This window comes from Natator depressus, chromosome 3, assembly GCF_965152275.1.
Source record: "Natator depressus isolate rNatDep1 chromosome 3, rNatDep2.hap1, whole genome shotgun sequence".
Classification (NCBI taxonomy): Eukaryota; Metazoa; Chordata; order Testudines; family Cheloniidae; genus Natator; species Natator depressus.
In genome coordinates this window covers 3757899-3780286 of record NC_134236.1, presented here as the reverse complement: position 1 = coordinate 3780286, position 22388 = coordinate 3757899, and the positions used below count along the sequence as shown (strand labels likewise).

The following is a 22388-nucleotide window of genomic DNA, read 5'->3' as shown; positions in this document are numbered from 1 at the left end:
GCGCACTTTCAGATGCCTGAAAAATAATGACGAATTTTCCTGAGGATCAGGGCCCCACAACGGCGTTCTCAGCCGGGTGGGCCCGAGGCAGATTTACCAGGGTGTAACCGGGAGCAGACGCACCGGCAGCGCCCCCTGCTGGTCATCTCCAGGAATTAGCTCACCAGCCTCCGGAGCGCCCTCTTCAGGCCGGTGTCTCGCCTTGCTGCTGGCTCCAGTGTCCCTCCCAGGACCGCAGTGCCCCTTTCACTGGGTGTTGCCCCCTGGGCAGGGAACCCCCCCCATCCCTACCTTGCCTCAGTCATAGGCTCCTGCCAGTCACCAGCTAGCCCACGCGCCCTGGGGCAGACTGCAGTATGAGCCACTCATCACAGGCAAAGTTGGGTTTGGACCTGCTGCCTCTGCCTACCCGTGGCTGCCCCTGCAACCCCCGTACCTAATAGGCCTTCCCAGGCCTGCAGCCTGGGGCTTTCCTAGGCCAGAGCTTCCTTGGCCTTTCCCCAGCCCTGCTCCAATCTAGGTGTCCTGCTCGGCACCTTGCAGCCAGGCCCTTCTCCCTTTACAGGCAGAGGGACAGTGCTCTTCTGCTCCTGGCTTTTATAAGGTCTGTTTGGGGCGTGGCCCCCAGCTGCGGCTGCTCTGCTAATCAGCCCAGCTCTTCCCCTGCCCCAGCCCTCTCCCAAGGCTGTCTTAAACCCCTCTGGGCCAGAGCCGGTGTCCACCCCGCTACACAGGGATTCCCTCTTTCTTGGGCTCACAGCCCCTGTCCAGATGTCATTGCCATTTGGCATTTGTTTTCTCCAGAATGCACTGCAGGGCTGAGTGCAAAGCTCTGGGAAGAAGCAGAAAGTTTTTTGGGGGGTGCCCATATGCATGGAGTTCTTTCCCTATCTCTGTGTGCTATGTTCATGGTCCTTTCCCAGTCAAATGCATGTCCCCCTTTAACAAGTAATGCTTATAAAAGAGAGAGACCCTCTGTGACTAACTCTTTTCCATTGTATTTTTGATACATCTGTAACGCCCCAGCCTGGGAGAAGATGCCGAAGAGGAGAATTCTGGGTAAATAGCTGTGTGGATGCATGGGAGAGGGACTGAACAAAACCTCCTAGACTGTCTAACGTGTAGGCCCAGCTCCCTTGAGCAGCGTCCCAGCCATGCTGAGAGTGATGGCGTCAAAGCCTCTCTCTCTCTCGGGCTCCTTATTTAAGACAGAGCCAGAATGTCAGAGCAGCGAGTGGGCTGCCGGCGAGCACAAAACAAGAGACCAAAAAGCATAACCTGATAGCTGTTTGCCTTTAAAAATTCATGGGGGGCACGGAGCTCTGTAACCGACTGCAATCTGGTTGGAGTGAATTATTGATGCTTCCCTTTCTTTGGCTTTGCTGATGCAGCCAAGTTGTGCCCGGCTGCTCGGTAAGCTCGGTCCGTTGCTAATGAGCTCAGTGGGCCGGTTGCTTCCGAGCCAGGGACCTGAGTGTGAACCCTTTAAGCGAACGCACAGGAAGGAGGCTGAATGATACGGGTTGCTGAGCCCCGGCCGCAGATTCTTGCAGCGATTTGGGACCATTTAATGAGTCCCCTGGGTGTGTCTGTCAATATTTATATCTGGATTTAGAGCCCCTGGATTCGTTCGTTCATTTACAGGCTTGAGCGACACCTTCTGAGATAAACAGGACCTGGTTTCTCAGTGCAGCCTCATTCTCTGGGGGCACAGGTTTGCATTCATAATTTCAGGCACACCTGGGGAGCATCTCCATTTCGTTCCCTGGCTGTGCTCACACACCAGCTCGCTGGACTAGCACCTCCTTGTGCTCAGTTGCAAAGGCAAACATTGTCAGCCAAATGAATTGCTCACAGTCTAGGCATCCAGCAGGCCACCAGGTGCATGCAGAGGCTGTAGAAGAACAGGAACAGAGAGGATGTTTGATATGAATGAACCACGATGCAATCCAATGTTCTGAGTGTTGCAGTCTGGTCTTGGGAGGAGAGGAGTTGCAGATGGGAAGGACTGAACTGGGGCATACAGTCCACCCCCATCCAGGCCAGGCCATAACTGTTCCCCGCAATCTCTTCTGCAGGGATTGGTCTCAAATGATTGAGCAAGAATCCTGTTCAGCCATGGCCTGGGAGGTGTCACGGCATATGGAATCACAGTCCATCTTACACAGGAGGCATTTATTAAAGAAACAGCTACAAACTATTGACACAAATAGGCCAACTTCTACACAGCTTAAGTCCCAGCTTTGTCTGTGTTGTTAACCACAAACCACACTCTGCCTATAACTCTGTAGAGCACACACAGCTATCTAGTGGCTGGGTAATATAATTACAAGTAAACGTATCATTACAAGGCACAACATTATAGATTGTCTTGCTAAGAGCAGATCTGATCTGGCAAGGGCAGATCCGATTGGATCAGGCCCAGTGATGTGTCCTAGGGATAATGGTTTTCTTGCTGTTGGTGGGATGCTTTTAAATCTGACAATGTGATGTTGTTTCTCTCCCCCACCCCCCTTTCTGCACCTAACTCAGCAAAATGTCTGAAATGAGGAATAAACTCAATGACGGATACAAGTCAGTAGCAAGGTACCACTATCCTGGGTCTGGAGGGAGGCTGTGTGCAGTTTTGGAGGAGGGTTTTCTCTCTGACCCCACCCATCTTCTTATGCCTGTGTTGTTCTGGGTTGCTCCCACACACCACCTGTTCCACACCCCCATGATCCTGTGAACCCGTATGACTCTGCATAGAAATACACTCAGGGTCTCAGTAAATCTGATTACCACCTGAATTATCTGCTCGGCAGCCCCTGTGCAACGAGCTGGTATCCACTTCCCCTGTGTATCTGGTCTCAGAGCCACCACCTTAGTCCCCCTGCAGAGGCCCCAGGACTGAACGGAACTAGAGATTGGACTATCCCAGGGCAGTGCTTTACGTGTCCATGTGAATCCAGTGCCTTATTCAGCAGCAGGAAAATCACAGACGCTGAGCTCCAAGGGGTGGCTGGGGGGACGGAATAGAGGCACGAACCCTCTTTTTAGAGAATTTCTGTTCCGTGGGAAATTCCGACATCTCAAAACGTTTTTTCATTTTGAATCGAACAAGTAGATACTACAAAATTTCCCGTGAAATGAAAATTTGGAACCATTTTGATTTGGAACCATTGAAATGGTTTGGTCTGTCTTTGTTGTTTTGATTTATTTTGTTTCATCTCTTATATTCTATAGCATTAAATAGATTATAGATATAACGAACACAACAAATCCTGTCTCTTGGCAGGGGGTTAGACCAGATGACCTTTGCAGTCCCTTCTAACCCTATGGTTCTAGGATTTTACTGATATATAAATATTTTAATACAATAGAAACATCTAACCAAAATTAATTGAAACAATGAAGCCAACAGTAAACATTTGTACTTTATCAAAACGAAATGTTTTGACGTCAGTGAAACGGAACGAGAAGGGCAAAATGGTTCATTTCAACTCTTTGCTGTCCAAAATTCCTTTGAAATTGACACGTTGCTGGGAAAGATTTTGAATTCAGGGAAACTGAATTTCACAACGGAAAACACTTCCCACCAGTGACATCTCTTTCCTTTGCGCATGCAGCAGGGTGGGAGAGCTCCCCTGCACGCCGGAGGGCAGAGAGGAGATTTTCTCCTTGGGTGTCTGTGGACCCGAGCGCCTCAGAACCAACCCACCTGGGTCCCAGCAGATGTACCCGCACCCCTCGCTCAGCACTCCCTGCGTTGGGCGTGCCGAGTGGTGCTGACGGGCTCCTGAGGGCTTTGCAGACTTGCACCTCCAGGCCCTGCAGGGGCTGGGGGTTACACAGGAGAGGGAGGGGAGAGGCCTGCACTTGGCAAGCCATTGGGGGTGACAGGCTGAGATATGGGGGCCAATGCGGCACCAGTGAGCTGGGAGGAGGTTCCCCCAGGCAATGATGGAGTCTCAGCCTAATGGGTGCTCTGGGCAGGCGTCTGGCTCCCCAGCGGGGGGCTCTGAGCTGCTCTCAGTACATCCCACCCCAAGCAGGGAGCCATCCTGTTGGAGTTCATTACAGCCCCCGGGCCTCTTCCCCTCTCCTTGTGGGTGCTCGAGGGCAGATGGCACAGGGGAAGGATGCGGAGGGCTGGGGTTGGCCTTGCTCTTCCCTGGCACTCACACCGTCGATGGTGTTTCTCCTGAACAGCGACGCGTACAGGGACCCCAGGTATCGGGCACGAGGCCTCCCTCGCCGTGGCACGTGCATGGCGGGTGGTGTGTGTGCTGGGCTGTCGGCCCCGGCGTGGCGCGTGGCATGGCGTGACTTTGGAAAAGCCTGCACAGAGCACTGCTTCCCCTCCTGCCATGCAACCAAAGGGGGAGGGGCTTCCTTCCACTCCTTCCCTTCCCCCCCCACTTGCTCCTCTCCCCCCCCCCCGTCTCTTCAATGGGGGCAGGGCTTCCTTCCACTCATTCCCTTTTCCCCACTTGCCCTGGGGGTGTGGGGCTTCCATGCATATCCACCTATCTGTCTGCCTGCCTGCCTGCCACACCCCTCCCCACTGTATCTGGGCCCTGCCGTCTCTCCGCCTTGCTCTCTGTCCCGGTGCTCTGGCCTGCCTCGTGGACGGGAGCATGCCTTTGCTGTGGTTTGCTTGGTGCATGAGCTCGGGGGCCGTGTGCGGGGCGAGCTCTGTGTTCTTGCCGCCGAGCGGCTTGTGTCTGAATCGACTGATCTTTGTGATTTCAGAGCTAAGGGGAGAGAGAAAAGGCACCTCGTTATGCCATTCAGGTACCCTGACCCTACCCGCCCCCATCACCCTGCTAGCGGGGGTCGGTGCTCCCTCCCCAGCCTCAGCTGTTAGCCCTCAGTAGCCAGGCTGCCGCTGGTCTCTCTTCCCCACATTTCTGATTGGCTTGAAACCCTTTTCCTTCTGGATAAGAAGGGCCAGAGTACGTGGTCTTTGTGAGGCCAGAATCTGTGGTCCTGAGCGGGTCCCAGTGAGCCCATCTTCCAGGGATGGATCCAGGCTCACAGCTGGCACGTGGAGGATAACAGATCAGACCCAAGCCCCCTGGGTTCTCTTGTGCCTTGCTCCTGGTTCGACAGTGTGGGACAGCCCCAGGCGTGGAATCAACACTGGGCACCGCCAAGGACCACAGGTGCTGGCCCCCCACAGAGAACATTGGCCGACAGCAGGGAAGAACTGAGCGGGGCGGTCAGACCCTGCCCCAGGTTCCGATGTCACCCATGCAGTCACGGAGCTCCAGCCTGCCCTCTCAGCAAGCCACCATGCTGGGTCACTGCCAGCCTCCCGCCCAGCTGAGCGTGCTCTATAAGCCACAGTATCTAGCACATACAGCAGCAGGGGAGAGGGCGCAGCCTGGCACAGTGGGGGTCTGAGTCTAGTAAAGGGGTGCAATGGCCTGGAAAGGTTGAATACAACTGTTGTAGCCTACTGCTTCATGCCTCCGCAGGACAGCCCCTCTCCTGGCTTCCTTGCAGGGTTTGTCCCCTAGCTCTTCAGAAGTAAAAGCGTGTAACGCTACCACTTGAGCTAAAGGAGAAACTCCATTCGCTGGCAGCAGCCGTAGGTTGTTATCCACTAGAGGAACTGGCCGCTAGGGGGGACACAGCACACTTAAATTCGCTCATGTTCACCCATGTACATGTGTGCGGGCAGGTACACACACACCTGGATGGAGAGAAATGAATCAGACTTAACATGTGGGGATTTAACTGGCTCCTTCCTGTCTACGGGACTAGGGCTGCCGATCTGTGACCACAACAAAACTATGAACGTTTAACCCTTTGAGTATTAAAAGCAAATGCGACCGATTACGTTTCACCTTTTAAGGCCCAGAATGCAAGCCCTTTAGCGTGGGTGTGTATATATATGGCATATATGCATATGTCTGAGTTGCCATCTTTTGGCATGTGTATGTATATATGTTAGTTTTTGTGTTCTCTTTTCTGTCTGGTTATTGGCTGATGAGTACATGTATAAATATATATATACACACGCATAGATGCAAAGCTGCTCGTGAGCCATTTATTATAGCTGCTTATTTCATGCCTGAGGCTACTTTGATTTCTTCCTCAGCACCAGTACGAGCTGCTGCTTCTTTCAATGTGATTTTTGTAGTTTAAGGGCCCAATCCATAGCCCACGGAAGTCACGGGAAAGACTCTCATGAGCTTTGGCTCCAGTCTCAACTGCCCTGGTGGTGTCTTAATTTAACTTAATGAAAATACATAGGGTCAAATTCCCGGCTGGTGTGAGTGGGGGAGGCTCTGCTGGTGTCAATGGGCCGGTGGTGCGTCTCTCCCATTGTCCGTCCTTCCACCGGGGTTCAAGTACAAAGAGCCCAATGTTGGTTGGAGGCAGCGGGAGGAACAATAGTTCTGCTAGGCGGCGAGGGTGCAGGGAGGAGGCCGGGCAGCCCAGAGGGGTGTGAAATGCCCCTTGTGGAGTAGGTGAGTCAAATCTGGACATTCTGCAAAGTGGAAAAGGGAGAAAAAAGTGATTTCCCTAGAGAGAGAGTCCCTGTGTGAGAAAATGCACTGTGCCGTCAGGTGGCGTGAGACCCTCCCTACAGTCTGTGCTCAGTAACTCCACGCCCAGTGGGCTCTAGACAAGCCTGGGCTGCAAGGAGAGCAGAATTTAGCATCTGCTGCTCCAGAATGCAGGCCTCTGAGGGGCAATCTGCATCAGCTATTCATAGTACCGGGTCTTAGATCATCCCTGTGGACCTCCATCCACTCGAGGGAGACATAGCCGCCAAAAGCGCTTGAGCATGGTCTGATTGCCGCCAGCAGAGGGCAGCAGTGTGCATGCACAAGTGCAGCGGACACGGGACAGATTGCAGGGAGTCGGGGGGCGAGCGAAGATTTTCGCTCTTCCACCCTCGCCCTGTCGACCTGGGTCTTCCTGGTGCCCGAATTCCCAGGAGCCCAGGGAAGCCAGGCTGCCAGAGTCCTGCGTTCCACTTCGCGGGAATGGAGTGAGACTGCGGGCGGGTCCCACGAGGGGCAAGTGGATGAGCACAAGAGGTTTGAGTGTTCCTCGCACTGGGCCGTGCCGCGATCCACACGGCTGCAGCGAGCCCAAAGGATTCTGGGAGATATTTTAAAATATCTAAACACACGGGATGGGGGTGGGGGAAGCGTTTTCTTTTGTTTTTTGTTTCTTCTGGGGCTTTTTGTGTGTTTTGGAAATGTTTTTGACATGTATTGTTTTTCTTATTGTATTACCACGGCGCCTAGGGGTTGCAGTCACAGATCAGGACCCCATTGTGCTAGGTGTAAAAACACAGAAAAACCAGTCCCTATCTGAAGGAGCGTACAATCTAAGTGTAGGATCAGAGGCAGGGATACAGACAGGGAGTGCAAGGACACAAGGAGAGCCGGTCTGTGTGACAGGCAGCGGTCTCAGCACATCAGTATTGCCAACCCCACACATTCCAAAATCATGAGACAGGCCCCCCAAATCATGAGATTTACTTAAAAATCCAACAATATTTGGATTTTGGTGACTGTGTCTTCGGGGGTGGGGGGTGTCACGTTTTCCTGCATTTCTTCACAATCAGGAGGGCTAGAAACTTTTTTTTTCTAAATGAAAGTTGGTTCTCAGAGATTCACGTGACTCCAGGAGCTGAAGCTTTAAGACAAAACTGCAAACAGCAGGAGGCTGGTGATAAAATTGTGAGAGTTGCCAACCCTGCTAGTGTGGAGGTTTTGGTAGGGGAGTTTTAAAGAGGACAGTCAGGTGGCTTTGCAGATGTTTACAGGGAGCTTCTGCCATGTATAGCAGGGGGCATGAGTGAGTACGTGAAGGTGCATTTCATTCCCTTCCTTCACTCTGCCTGGACTCAAGACGTGGCGTGAGACGCTGTCACCCGAACAAGAAATGCCCCCAGGCCCTCCCAGCTGGGTCACTGAGCAGCAATAGCTCAGCCGACTTCAACGGGGCTGATTTTATGAGTCTCCTCTGCATGCTTCACTCCTCCTGACGACGGGCTCAGCTGGATGGAGACCGGCTCCTGTCAGCATACGCTTGGTGAGACACAAAGTGTGAGATTCCCCCTGTGCCAAGGGCCAGTGCAAGACTTTATACTGGCCCCTCTGCACAGGTTAAAATCTCGCCCCAAGGGAACCCAGACTAGGCTAGGCTGCTTCGAGCCAGGAATGGGACGGTGTGTATTAGGCCCACGTGCTGTTCTCGGGGTCCCCGGGGAAGGTCATTATCTAGGAGCTCAGTGAATTCATCTGCCCCACTCCTCCTCACCAGCTGCCCCCCCTTCCAGCTTCTGGGAGCAGAGCAGCAAACTCCAATTAACAGTCAGCGAGGTCCGTTAGCACTATGTGTTCATTTCTCTCTCCACCCACTCCCTTGCTCTTCTGCCTTCCGCAGCAGAATGGAGCCAGAGTTCGAGGCTGAGAAGAGCAGGGGGTGACAGGAAATTTCCCCAAAGCGCCAGCGCACATCAGAGCACGTCTGCTGTCCCACGCGGCTGTGGGGCAAGCCAGGGGCTCCAGGAGCAGAGCGGCGCAGGGGTGGGAGCAGACAGGGATTAGGAGGGGAAAGGAAGGGAAAAGAGGAGGGGCAGGAGAAAGGAGACAGGATCAGACTAAAGGAATGTAGACGCACCAGAGAAAAGGGAACGAGAGAGGAAAAACGACAGGGAAAGGAAGCAGCACTGTGGGCAGAGAGTAGAGACAATGTGCTGAGATTCAGAGCACTGAGTCAGGGCCCGGATACCATGGTGATGGGCATGTTCAGGATCGGGACTTTCTGATGAAAACCAGGGCACCAGAGTGCCCACCAATTCCTCACTCCTCCTGTCTCTGATCTGCCCCTGTGGAAACCCAGAGGGTTCTGGGAATGGGAGCGTGGATCCGGAAGAAGAGCCTGAATTCTTTCACATCTCCATGGCGTCCCAAATTCCAGCCTCACTTTGAGGGACTCTGATCCGTTGTGCAAGAGCCCCGGGGTGTATTAAATTGGCCGAGGAAGGTGATGCTCCCTGGGGTGGGGAGAACACACACACGTGCGTGCACACACACATTATTCATTCATCTGCAAATCACCTCCAACTGCACTGAGCTTCACTGTTCTGTCACGCAGTCCCCGCATCACCCATATTGGAAGATGCTCAGTGGATGCTCATTCAGAGGTCTAAGGCGGGGTTAGACTTAGAGAGACAGGTCCAGGTCATAAAGATGACCTCTGAACCCAAACTTCCTCCATGTATCGGGGTGTTTGGTCCCCGAATTTTGGGTAGAAAGGGGCAACGTCGGAGCCTGGACCCCAGTGACATCAGCGTCCAGGGGCATTTGGGGATGGGGCTCTGAGTGATGGCCAGCGCCACGTAGTGACCTGCCAAGTTAGAAGGGACTGGGAAAGCGGCCTGGGAGGGGGCCTCATGTACGTTTTATCGATTGGCTGATGCTGGCGATCAATCTGTAAATGGCACCCACTGGTTTGTTTCCCTTTTGTTCCTTCGCTGCCCGGCCGCTCGCTTCAGCAAAGGCAGAGAGAAGACAAAAAGGGGCAAAGACGGCGAGCACAAGTAGGTGCCCTCTCTCTGCGTGCTCGCGCTATCTCCTGGGCATGGCTGGCGGGGCTGAGCCGACCCCGGGGCGCTCCTCCTCTCCAACTGTCTCAGCCTCCAGCCGCCGGACCCAGGGCACAGAGAAAACCAGCTCTCACTCAAAGGGCTGCTGCTGGGAAGCTGGACGGTTTTCTAAAAGACACGCTCTAGTTCAGACAGGAATTAAATTGGGGAAGTCCCAGAACCTGCATCATCCAGGGCAGACGAGATGAGCCCGAATCTATGGCCCCTCTCTTGGCAGTAAGAAAAGGAGTACTTGTGGCCCCTTAGAGACTAACCAATTTATTTGAGCATAAGCTTTCATGAGCTACAGCTCACTTCATCAGATGCAGTGTGAGCAGAGGGCTCCAGGTCGGAGTGGGCCTGGTGAGCGATCTCCCCATCTCCTCGCCCTTCGGCATCCCGGCCCTGGCAGGGTGGAAGCATGTTGGCAGAGCTCAGTGTGGGTGCTGGGCTGGGGGTCTTTGGTCTTCAGGGCTGTCAGCTGAGCACTGATTTAAGAAAGAGCCCAGGACTGGGGGCTTTTTTCCCAGGGAGACCCTGCTAGGGCCAACAGTGGGATTTGAGCCTGGGATCTTCAGTGCTAAAAGCATGAACCTCTATGGAGTTAAATGAGTAGCTCCATTAGCTGGCAGCGGTAGTAGACTTTTATCCTCTTACAAGTACCAGCTGATAGAAAGGGACAAAGACCTCACTTGCTCTGATGTGTGATAAGAAATGGCACTAAGATGTTTCAAAGTCATATTCTGTTTCCCTGTCGTGATACAATTTCTCCCCCAGCTCTCTCCCAAGACAGAGTCAATCTAAGCAAACTTGTTCTCCCTCATTTGTAACAGCCACATTTCTCAGCTTTCCTGTTCCATCCTGTTCAGAGTTGGCTTTTGCTGTGAGGACTTGCAGTGGGGGAGGTTTAGGTTGGATATTTGGAAAAACTTTTTCACTAGGAGGGTGGTGAAGCACTGGAATGGGTTACCTCGGGAGGGGGTGGAATCTCCATCCTTAGAGGTTTTTAAGGTCAGGCTTGACAAAGCCCTGGCTGGGATGATTTAGTTGGGGATTGGTCCTGCTTTGAGCAGGGGGTTGGACCAGATGACCTCCTGAGGTCCCTTCCAACCCTGATATTCTCTGATTCTATGACTTCCTAGTGCTCCCTGGGGGCTAGAGAGCAAACTCGGCAGCTCTGCTCCGCCTGGATCCCTGGCTTTCTAGGGGCCACTCGGAGGGTGCCCTTGGCTGGTTTCTGGGCTCTCCGGTTCAGCTGTGATGGCTATGGCTTACCGTGTCTGCGACGCCTTTAGTCGGGGATCGGTCCTGCTTTGAGTAGGGGATTGGATGAGATGACCTCCTGAGGTCCCTTCCAACCCTGATATTCTATGATTCTATGCCCAAGGTGAATGAGGTGATAGGTTATGGTAGCATTCATAGGTGCTAGCCCACCCCCTGGCCTCTCACCTTCTGACTTGAGTGAAATTGACTCCATGCAAAGGCCAGCTCACAGTCCCACTCTATTTACTTGGTGCTGACTCTCCGCGCTGGAGAGAATTTCAATCCACTATGAAAGAAGGAATAGGAACAATACTGGAGATGTGGGGTCTGGTTCCCATGGCCCTGCACCTTGTGCTGTCGTCTTCCCCAGTGCCGGGTTGGTATCTGACCCTGACCCTGGTACGAATGAGTGGAGGATTCTGATTTGGCAGCCTCAGGGCTGCTCTAATTTACACCTGGCTGTCCCTTGACCCAAGGGGCCAGGCCATTATCTGTGGATGACTGCCAGGGTGTGTAGACATTCGGACCGCCACCTCTGCCCTCAGCCAAGCACTCTGTGCCAGGAGGAGGTGGCATAGAAGCAGTTATGGCGTTTCTGCGACCATGCAAAGATTTGCATACGTAGGGGAAATCCGCGGGGGGGACCCACTGGCTTTGCTAGGTGGGGGTACGGGGGCCAGCCCCTGATTTTCGGCTGACATCCTGTCTCTTTAAGGCATGATCGTGGACGAGGAGATGAAAGGCGCCAGTGTCCCCTCCCCCCTCAAAGAAGTGATGGTTAAAAAGTGAGAGCCAGCTGTGAATAATTCAATGGCAGCCTGTAACCAGATCCAGGCCTCAGGGCTGGGACACAGGCTGTGGGGAGAGGCGGCCAGCGCCCCCTGCACGGACGCATGCCCCCAGGCCCCCTCTCTATCTGCACCCCCTGTGGGAGAGACAGGGAGGGGAACCGGGAGGCTGGGTCTCAAAGTGACCCGGAAAAAACCCAGGCCGGAGCCCTTTGCAAAGGGCCGGTGCCACCTGCAACGACTGCCAGACCAGGGCCTGGCATCTCAGGTTCTTGGGCCCTCATCCAATATTCATGCAGGGACGGTGTCAGCTCTCCACCGCCGCCCGCCCAGCCAGCTCCCTTCCACTCCCCGCTTTGTCTGGGGGTGAGGGGGCTTAACTTTTCTTTAATACGGCAAAGAGCCAGAGGCAGGTGGGAGCGGAGAATCGGCGGGAGATCCCCGCCTCGTCCGCCCCCAGATCAACCCCAGCGCGGCCAGAGGCTTTGCTGCTGGTTTCGTAGCCCCCGCTCCTGCTCTAAGGTGGGCTCTGGCAGGGATGGCTGCTGGGCGGCACGCGCCCTAGCAGCCAGGTAGGCGCTCTCCTGTCTCTGCCCATCTCTCGGGGACAGCCGGACTGTGGACTGTCAGCTGGTGAAGGTAGAACCTGGCCGTGCATGGAAATGGGGGGTCCGGGGAAGGGGGGAGGTATTTGCCATCTCTCACTTTACCTTGACCTGAAAGGGTGACAGGTGGGACTTGGAGCCATGGGAGGGTTGGGGGCGGGCGGGGGGAGCTAGCTAGAGCATTCTGTCATTGGCAGCCCCGAGGATGTGTCGGCCCTGAATGCTTCTCTCTTTCTCTCATTCGCTCTTTCTTTTTTCTCTGGAAAGTAGGAATTTTTCTCGCTCTTCCCAGTTGTCGTGTGGCCGGCAGTTTGCTGCATCCTTGCTCCCAGGAGCATGCGGCCTTTAAGAAAAAAGACCGAAAGAAGGGAAAATTGCCTCATTCGTTACTGGGAATGGAAGGAGCGGGGAAGGGATGCACATGTGTGGCAGGTCCTAACCCTATCTTCATGGGGGAAGCCTCCTGTTCCTATAAACCCTACTCCGTGTCGGTCAGCCAGGGCTGGGAACCCTCCTCCAGCATGGGCTAGAGGATCCGGCAGGGACCTTAAGGCAAGACACATATTTTGGAGCCCTCGTTTGCACTCTGTCGTAGGGGAGCTGGCCCCTTTAAATGAAGCTGATCTGGCTCCCCTGTGCCAGCACAGGGGTGTCCTCTGCTGATCTGATTGAAAGGGTGGGTGAATGAGGCAGAGAGCTGGGCTTGGGGATGAGGTCCATGGAGAGAGTTGCAAAGGTCCCCCGGGGAACAGTGAGGGCGGTGGTGGGGCGATCATGACAGCCTCCTAGTGAAAATATCAGACAATACAGGGGGCTATTTGTAGTCCTCCCTTGAAATATTTAGCAAAGCGCTGGAGCTCATAAGAACAGCCAGACTGAGTCAGACCAAAAGTCCATCTAGCCCAGTATCTTGTCTTCCGACAGTGGCCAGTGCCAGGTGCCCCAAAGGGAATGAACAGAACAGGGAATCATCAAGTGATCCAGCCCCTGTCGCTCATTCCCAGCTTCTGGCAAACAGAGGCTAGGGACACCAGCCCTTCCCATCCTGGCTAATAGCCATTGATGGACCTATCCTCCACGAAAGCATCTAGTTCTTTTTTGAACCCTGTTATAGTCTTGGCCTTCACAGCATCCTCTGGCAAGGAGTTCCACAGGTTGACTGTGTGAAGAAATACTGCTTTTTGTTTGTTTTAAACCTGCTGCCTATTAATTTCATTTGGTGACCCCTAGTTCTTGTAAAAAGAAAAGGAGTACTTGTGGCACCTTAGAGACTAACACACCAGTCATGATTTTATAGACCTCTATCATATCCCCCTTAGTTGTCTCTTTTCCAAGCTGAAAAGCCCCAGTCTTATTAATCTCTCCTCACAGGGCAGCTGTTCCATACCCCTGATCATTTCTGTTGCCCTTTTCTGAACCTTTTTCAATTCCAATATCTCTTTTTTGAGATGTGACGACCCCATCTGCACGCAGTATTCAAGATGTGGGTGTCCCATGGATTTATAGAGAGGCAATATATTGTCTGTCTTATTATCTCTCCCTTTCTTAATGATTCCCATGTGCAAACCTTCAGCCACACACTTCCACCCATCCCGATTCAGCAAAGGGCATGCGAACATGCTTAACAGGAAGCCAGTGCTGAACTGGTTTGCTGAGACGGATTAGACCTGTGCTGAAGGGCTATGCTGAATGGGAGCTGTGATTCCCATTCATGCCATTGGAATGAGTTCTTTCTTTGCCGTGCATAGAGGAGCTTTAGGAGCATTGTTTTCTTCTCTGATTCCACCCTACAGTGCTGCAACGCCCCCCTACCGCCCGCACGCACACACCCTCTGCCTTCTTTTTTGTTCCCAAATTAAAACACACCTTAATATTTAATAACATGGCTTCAGTGGCTGTTCATTATGTGGTAATCAGCTGCCAGTAAGCGGCTGTCTTGTACCACCCCTGGGCCGGAGATGGATTTGGGGTTTGGAGCGACTAATTAAAAAGAACGACGTTTAATTACATCGGGAGGAATAATTACAGTCCTGCCCAAATGCGCAGAATCTGCTGAAGTTCTCCAGCTGCCAAGTGGAAGCAGGATGTTGGAGAGAATGATGTTCTTAAAGCAAAAGCTCTTTGCAAGCTGAATAATAGAAGATTGTTGTTAAGCAGAGATCAGTACAGATTTATAAACTGCTTTTCAGTTCTGCTCTTTTCTCAGTCACCTCCAGACAAACTCACACGCAGTGGAGTAACAGCAAGGAGAAATCTGCCCGTTGATTTTAACCCTTCTTACATCACTTTAGTCCCACTTAAACGCTGCATGTATGTGGGTCATGGGTCTTGTGCCTTGCCCTACAGCACGGGGTGAGTTTCACTCATCGTGAATGTACAAATTATCCAATTAATCCTTTTTTCCCCGATCGTCATTGCTATGGATGTATGTGAGACCCTCAAGCATATTCCTACTCAGAGATTAGCAAACAAACTTCATCCATTGGGTTGGTCACAAGTAGTTCACTCTGTATCTGCAGCTGTTTGCTCTTCGGTATTTGTGGCATAGGATTGGCCATCTGTGCCGTGTGGCCTTGTTTCTGCTTCTTGGTGACTGGAGAATAGCGAAGAATACTCTTTCTGGTCCCGATGTCCAGCTGAATCATTCTTGAAGTGAAAAAGTCATGAAACTTTCCAGATTCAGTAATATTTTCACCAAGATAACTGGTGCCCGTCCACGACCAACAGCAGATAAAATGATTCCACAAGTAACAGTGAACCCCCAGCTACAGCTGGCTGAATAAGGGATTTTTCTGGATCGCTGGCAATTCTGAAAAATTGAAACAAAAGAATGGTTCGGGGCAGAAGAGATGTGAAACATTTTCAATATTTTGGGCAAATCAAAGAAAAAAAATGCTTTGGGTCAAGCTAAATGTTTCGTTTCAATTTCGAGCCTTTTTCAAGTTTTCTAATTTTTTTAAATTACATGAAATTTCTAAACCAAAAGTTGTTTCCAAATGAAAAATCCAGACATTTCATTTTGAAAATGTTGAAATGAAACATTTTGATTTTTTTAAAATTGGGGCGGGGGGTCGGTGCTTTGAAATGAACAATTTGGTGAAATCAACAGGAATTTGTGAAACCTTTTAGTCAAATCAGAATTTTTCACCTAAAAACTTTTGGTTGAAAAATTTCACCTAGCTCTCCCCCAACTCAAATAACAGTGAAACCAAAGAGCAAAAATACTTGCAGTCAGTTGTTATATTACTTGACAAGCTCTGCATATTTATTATGCCGTCAGATGAAATGAACCCAGTCTGCGGTGCTAGAGTTGTCAGTGTATTAAAGAACTATATTTTATTAACCCTGCGTACCAAGTTCTATTCAGCTTGGGAGCCAGTATATTAAATTATTGTTATGTCAGACTAGCATACTATACTGAACCAGCCACAAACACCGCAAAATGTTTGCCATGAATATCCATTTAAACTCACGTTGGCTGTGTTTTGAACCCACTTTGTGCCTAGCTTTGCCTTGGTTGTATGTTGTGGTTTTAAATCAGATCTGCAACTGTTATCAGCAAATATCTCTGATGGCTGGAGATGGGACACTACACGGGGAGGGCTCTGAGTTACTACAGAGAATTCTTTCCCAGGTGTCTGGCTGGTGGGTCTTGCCCACACGCTCAGGGTCTAACTGATTGTCATATTTGGGGTTGGGAAGGAATTTTTCTCCAGGTCAGATTGGCAGAGACCCTGGAGGAGGGAGAGTGGGTTTGCTTTCCTTTGCAGCACAGGGCATGGGTCACTTGCAGGTTTAAACTAGAGTAAATGGTGGATTCTCTGTAACTTGAAGTCTTTAAACCATGATTTGAGGACTTCAGTGATTCAGCCAGAGGTTAGGGGTCTATTACAGGAGTGGGTGGGTGAGGTTCTGTGGCCTGTGAGGTGCAGGAGGTCAGACTAGTTGATCATGATGGTCCCTTCTGGCTTTAAAGTCTATGAGTCTAAGGTAGCCAGAATACCCCCCGATCCCCATTTTTAATGCCATTATAAATCAGCAAGTGTTGAAGAAATATTCTAGCGAGCATTTTTACTGGCAGGAATGTCAGTGGGTGTCATAAATATAAAGGGAAGGGTAACCACCTTTCTGTATACAGTGCTATAAAATCCCTCCTGGCCAGAGGCAAAGTCCTTTTACCTGTAAAGAGTTAAGAAGCTACGATAACCTCGCTGGCACCTGACCAAAATGATCAATGAAGGGACAAGATACTTTCAAATCTGGAGGGGGGAGGAGGGCTTTTGCTGTCTGTGTGATACCTTTGCCAGAAACTGATCAAGGATGCAAGTGCTCCAACTCCTGTAAAGTTAGTAAGTAATCTAGCTAGAAAATGCATTAGGTTTTCTTTGTTTTGGCTTGTGAAGTTCGCTGTGCTGGAGGAAATGTGTATTCCTGTTTTTGTGTCTTTTTGTAACTTAAGGTTTTGCCTAGAGGGATTCTCTATGTTTTGAATCTGACTGCCTGTAAGATTATCTTCCATTCTGATCTTACAGAGTTGTTCTCTTATCTTTTTTTGTACTTCTAATAAAGTTCTGTTTTTTAAGAATCTGATTGGGGTTTTGGGGTCTTAAAAATCCAAGGCTGGTTTGTGCTCATCTTGTTTATTCTCAAGCCTCCCCAGGAAAGGGGGGTGTAAGGGCTTGAGGGGATATTTGGGGGGAAGTAGGAACTCCAAGTGGTCCTTTCCCTGTTCTTTGTCTAAATCACTTGGTGGTGGCAGCATGCTGTTCAAGGACAAGGTGAAATTTGTGCCTTGGGAATTTTAACCTAAGCTAGTAAAAATAAGTTTAGGGGGTTGTTCGTGCAGGTCCCCACATCTGAACCCTAGAGTCCAGAGTGGGGAGGGAGCCCTGACAGTGGGGCTGATGAGTTTTCAGTGAATATTAACAGCAAGTGAATTTTGAACCCATAAGTGAGAATATGTATGCCAGGAACCTGAGACACTTTCATCCAATCAGGCAACATAAAAAAATACCATGTGATCTGTGTAGTTAATCCAAAGTAATCAACGCACTCTGGCTTTCAGGGGCCAGCTCCTCAGCGGCTATAAATTGTTGCAGCTCCAGTGCAGTGAATGGCGCTCTAGGACAACTCGCACCAGTTAAGGAGCCAGCCCCGGAGGCTGAATATTTGCAATGAGCGGCTGGCAAACACGCTGCAGGCCAAGTCTTATGGTTCAAAATGATTCAGGGTGAAAATTCCCCCCCCGTGCAGAGACCAAGCACAACCAATGCGGGATGTCAGTGGTGCCTGGGGCTTGTGCTGGCCCCTCTGCTTTGGGAAATCCACCCCCCGCTGACCTGTGGCCGGTAGGCAGCTTATGGATAAAAAGTCACATGGCTGCAAGCGCACATGGCGCGTCACCATTATCAATCTGGGGTGTCTTGGCCCCATTTCAGCCTGGTGTTTTAGCCCCAGTTTGGGGGTGTTCTGGTTCTAGTCTGGGGTAGGCTGATTAGTATTTAACACTCAGAGTGGAATATTTTAGCTGATATTTTCACCCTAGTTTGGGGTATGGTTACTGCGTGAGAGAGGCAGAGTGGCCTAGTAGATAGAGCACTGGACTGGGACTTGGGAGAGCTGGGTTCTATTCCCTCCTCTTCAGCTGGGTGACTATGGGTAAATCACATCACTGCTCTGTGCCTCCATTTTCCCAACTGTGAAATGGGGCTGATGATACTGGCCTCCTCTGTAAAACACTCTGAGATCTACAGATGAAAATCTAGGTCGCATCTGAGTCCCAGAGTAGAGTGCCCTAGTTTGGGGTAGGTTAACCCCCAGAGCGCTGAAATGCCCAGACAAAAATATCTGCAATTACTGTATTTAGTGAGTTCTGCCTTTCCCCCCCCCCCCCCACTTCTTGCAGAGCTGGGAAAGGAGTCTTTTCAGCCATGAAGCTGGGCAAGATACGGCCCCCAAAGGAAGACCCTCACCGAAAGCAAGGTACGTGCAGCTGTGCAGAGCTGGGCCCCAGCTGGGTGAGACCACGCCGAAACCTGGCTGACCAGGCAGCTGCTGGCTGAGTTAGCAATGACCTGCAAGTACCCCATCAACTTGTGCTGCTCCTTTGCTTCTTTATGTTGCATGTTACAGACCGACGGGGGGGGGGGAGCAGGGGGGGAGAGGGGGAGTGAATGTGTAAAAATGGTTTTCATCTTTTTTCTTTCAACTGTTCAATTTTTCATCAAAATCAAACTGAACCCTCGTTTTTCAAGGGTTTTTCTTCTTCCCCCTGGAAAAGACGGGGTGAGTGAAACAGATTTTTTTTTCATTTTCTTTCAATTCAAATCAAACCGATTTTTTTCCGTTTAGATGAAAAAAATTCAAATTTTGGGGGAGGGAAAAATCTTGTTTCTTTTCAAATATTTTCCATGGAAAATCCTTACTATTTGCCAGCCAGCCCGAATGATTGATAGGTGGACAGATCTGTCGGCATAGTTAGGATTTTTTCCCCATGAGTGCAGACGTCAATGGAAATAGAGCCACGGGAAAAGGATTGGTAGGAGAAATGAGACATAAAAGGTGTTACAAGGAGGGGGATGAAAATTGTTCTCCTTAGCCTCTGAGGAGAGGACAAGAAGCAATGGGCTTAAATTACAGCAAAGGCGGTTTAGGTTGGACATTAGGAAAAAATTCCCAACTGCCAGGGTGGGTAATCAGTGGAACAAATTACCTAGAGAGGTTGTGGAAGCTCCATCATTGAAGCTTTTTAAGAGCAGGTTAGACAAACATCTGTCGGGGTGGTCTAGTTATTATTTTGTCCTGCCCTGAGTGCCGGGGACTGGACTAGACGACCTCTCGAGGTCCTTTCCAGTCCTATACTTCTCTGATTAGAGTTCTGGAGAAGGAAAGAGCTATAGAAACACGGTATGGATATACCCCTCGGCACCTGCCCTGCGTCGCTGTTCAGAACACACAGGAAGTTAAGACAACGGGGCAAGTCAAATGTTGATCTCTGGGCAGGATGCACGGGTGAGGACAGGCTGTGCCTGGAGGGCATTCTCTTCCTGGCTGTTGTCGCACCTGGGCTGCAGGGGCTGGGTACCATGTGCAGCATCAGTGCAGGGTCTGATGGAGGAATATCCTGTCCCCATCCATCCATTTCTCCCCCACTGCTGTGGCTCTGTGTTACCAGCTGCAGATGCCTCTCTGCTTACGTAACCTCGGCAGCTCAAGAGGGCTGTAGTGGGCTCACCTGGCTAAGGTGTCATTACCATGTCACCTTGGTGCTGGCAGCTGAGAGCCAGGAGACGTGTGTGTTGCACCCTGTGATTACAAGGCCGCTTGCCTTGCGTTGCGCTAATATCGAAATACACTGTGCGGTACTTACCGTGTCACTAGTGGGTCGAGCATGCGCAGGTGAGCCAAGAGGGCGCTGTCACACGATAGGTTAATGCTCTGTAATGCAGCCTCCTTTGCAATGAAACATGGGCGGGAAGAGAAGCATCGGACTGGCCAGTGTGAATAAGCGGAGCAATGGTCCATCTGGCACAGAGTCCCATCTTCTTCCCACCATACCAAACCGATCACTGGTCCCTCTGGTTGGAGTCCCACCCCATGCTGTCCCAGAGCTGGTCCATCTTATCCAGTATCCCAGCCTGGAGCAGACTGAGCACCCATCTAGCTTGGCTAAGTGACGGTTCAGCGGAGACATGACGATGGGTTTCTGAAAGCTCTAATCCCTGGGAGGGAGGGGAATAGTTTAACATGGTGCTGGAGGACGTAACTAGGGATCATGATGTGGAATTGGGAAAAGGAAACTCAAGATAAATATCACAACAATCTTCATCACAGAGAGACTGATGGGTTAGGCTGTGGAGTAGGCTCCCAGGAGAAATGGTAGAAGGAAGCCCCTTTGCAGGAAACATTTCAAACTAGACCAGATAAGACATGTGCTGTAGGGAATAAGCCTACGGAAAATGGACTAGATGTTCAAAAGGAAGAAAGAAGAGTAGCAAAATACAGACCCTGCACTTCAGAAAAGCAGACTTAGACTCCCTTAGGGAACGGATGGGCAGGATCCCCTGGGAGACTAATATGAGGGGGAAAGGAGTCCAGGAGAGCTGGCTGTATTTTAAAGAAGCCTTATTGAGGGTGCAGGAACAAACCATCCCGATGTACAGAAAGAAGGACCAGCTTGGCTTAACAGAGAAATCTTCGGTGAGATTAAACACAAAAAGGAAGCCTACAAGAAGTGGAAACGTGGACAGATGACTAGGGAAGAGTATAAAAATATTGCTCGAGCATGCAGGGGTGTAATCAGGAAGGCCAAAGCACAATTGGAGTTGCAGCTAGCAAGGGATGTGAAGAGTAACAAGAAGGGTTTCTACAGGTATGTTGGCAACAAGAAAAAGGTCAGGGAAAGTGTGGGCCCCTTACTGAATGGGGGAGGCAACCTAGTGACAGAGGATGTGGAAAAGGCTGAAGTACTCAATGGTTTTTTTGCCTCGGTCTTCACAGACAAGGTCAGCTCCTAGGCTGCTGCACTGGGCAGCACAGCATGGGGAGGAGATGACCAGCCCTCTGTGGAGAAAGAAGTGGTTCAGGACTATTTAGAAAAGCTGGACCAGTCCATGGGTCCAGATCTAATGCATCCGAGAGTGCTGAGGGAGTTGACTGATGTGATTGCAGAGCCATTGGCCATTATCTTTGAAAACTCATGGCGAACGGGAGAGGTCCTGGATGATTGGGAAAAGGCAAATATAGTGCCCATGTTTAAAAAAGGGAAGAAGGAAAATCCGGGGAACTACAGACCGGTCAACCTCACCTCAGTTCCTGGAAAAATCATGGAGCAGGTCCTCAAGGAATCCATTTTGAAGCACTTGGAGGAAAGGAAGGTGATCAGGAACAGTCACCATGGATTCACCAAGGGCAAGTTATGCCTGACCAACCTGATTGCCTTCTATGATGAGATAGCTGGCTCTGTGGATAAGGAAAGCGGTGGACGTGATATATCTTGACTTTAGCAAAGCTTTTGATGCAGTCTCCAGCAGTATTCTTGCCAGCAAGTTAAAGAAATATGGATTGGGTGAATGGACTATAAGGTGGATAGAAAGTTGGCTAGATTGTCGGGCTCAACGGGTAGTGATCAACATCTCGATGTCTAGTTGGCAGCCGGTATCAAGCGGAGTGCCCCAGGAGTCACTTCTGGGGCCGGTTTTGTTCAACATCTTCATTAATGATCTGGATGATGGGATGGATTGCACCCTCAGCAAGTTCACAGATGACACTAACTGGGGGGAAAGGTAGATATGCTAGAGGGTAGGGATAGGGTCCAGAGGGACATAGACAAATTGGAGGATTGGGCCAAAAGAAATCTGATGATGATCAACAAGGACAAGTGCAGAGTCCTGCACTTAGGAAGGAAGAATCCCATGCACCGCTACAGGCTGGGGACCAACTGGCTAAGCAGCAGTTCTGCAGAAAAGGACCTGGGAGTTACAGTGGATGAGAAGCTGGATATGAGTCAGCAGTGTGCCCTTGTTGCCAAGAAGGCTAACAGCATATTGGGCTGCATTAGTATGAGCATTGCTAGCAGATCGAGGGAAGTGATTATTCCCCTCTATTCGGCACTGATGAGTCCACACCTAGAGAACTGCGTCCAGTTTTGCCCCCCCCCCCCCCCCCGCTACAGAAAGGATGTGGACAAATTGGGGAGAGTCCAGCGGAGGGCAATGAAAATGATTAGGGGGCTGGGGCACATGACTTATGAGGAGAGGCTGAGGGAACTGGGCTTATTTAGTCTGCAGAAGAGAAGAGTGAGGGGGGATTTGATAGCAGCCTTCAACTACCTGAAGCGGGGTTCCAAAGAAGATGGAGCTCGGCTGTTCTCAGTGGTGGCAGATGACAGAACAAGAAGCAATGGTCTCAAGTTGCAGTGTGGGAGGTCTAGGTTGGAAATTAGGGAAAACTATTTCACTAGGAGGGTGGTGAAGCACTGGAACGGGTTACCTCGGGAGGTGGTAGAATCTCCATCCTTAAAGGTTTTTAAGGCCCATCTTGACAAAGCCCTGGCTGGGATGATTTAGTTGGTGTTGGATCTGCTTTGAGCAGGGGGTTGGACTGGATGACCTCCTGAGGTCTCTTTCAACC

The 22388-nt window shown here is 50.9% G+C and overlaps 1 protein-coding gene across 8 annotated transcripts in view; it reads left to right on the top strand.

Annotated features, from left to right (window-relative positions):
* Positions 1-22388, top strand: part of OTOF (otoferlin) — a 216395-nt gene that overhangs the window by 131512 nt on the left and 62495 nt on the right. For all 8 annotated transcript variants that reach the window (XM_074947330.1, XM_074947327.1, XM_074947329.1 and 5 more), the window contains one exon: positions 18163-18239. In XM_074947330.1, the coding sequence (XP_074803431.1) occupies positions 18163-18239 (77 nt within the window). The remainder of the gene's footprint in view (positions 1-18162; positions 18240-22388) is intronic.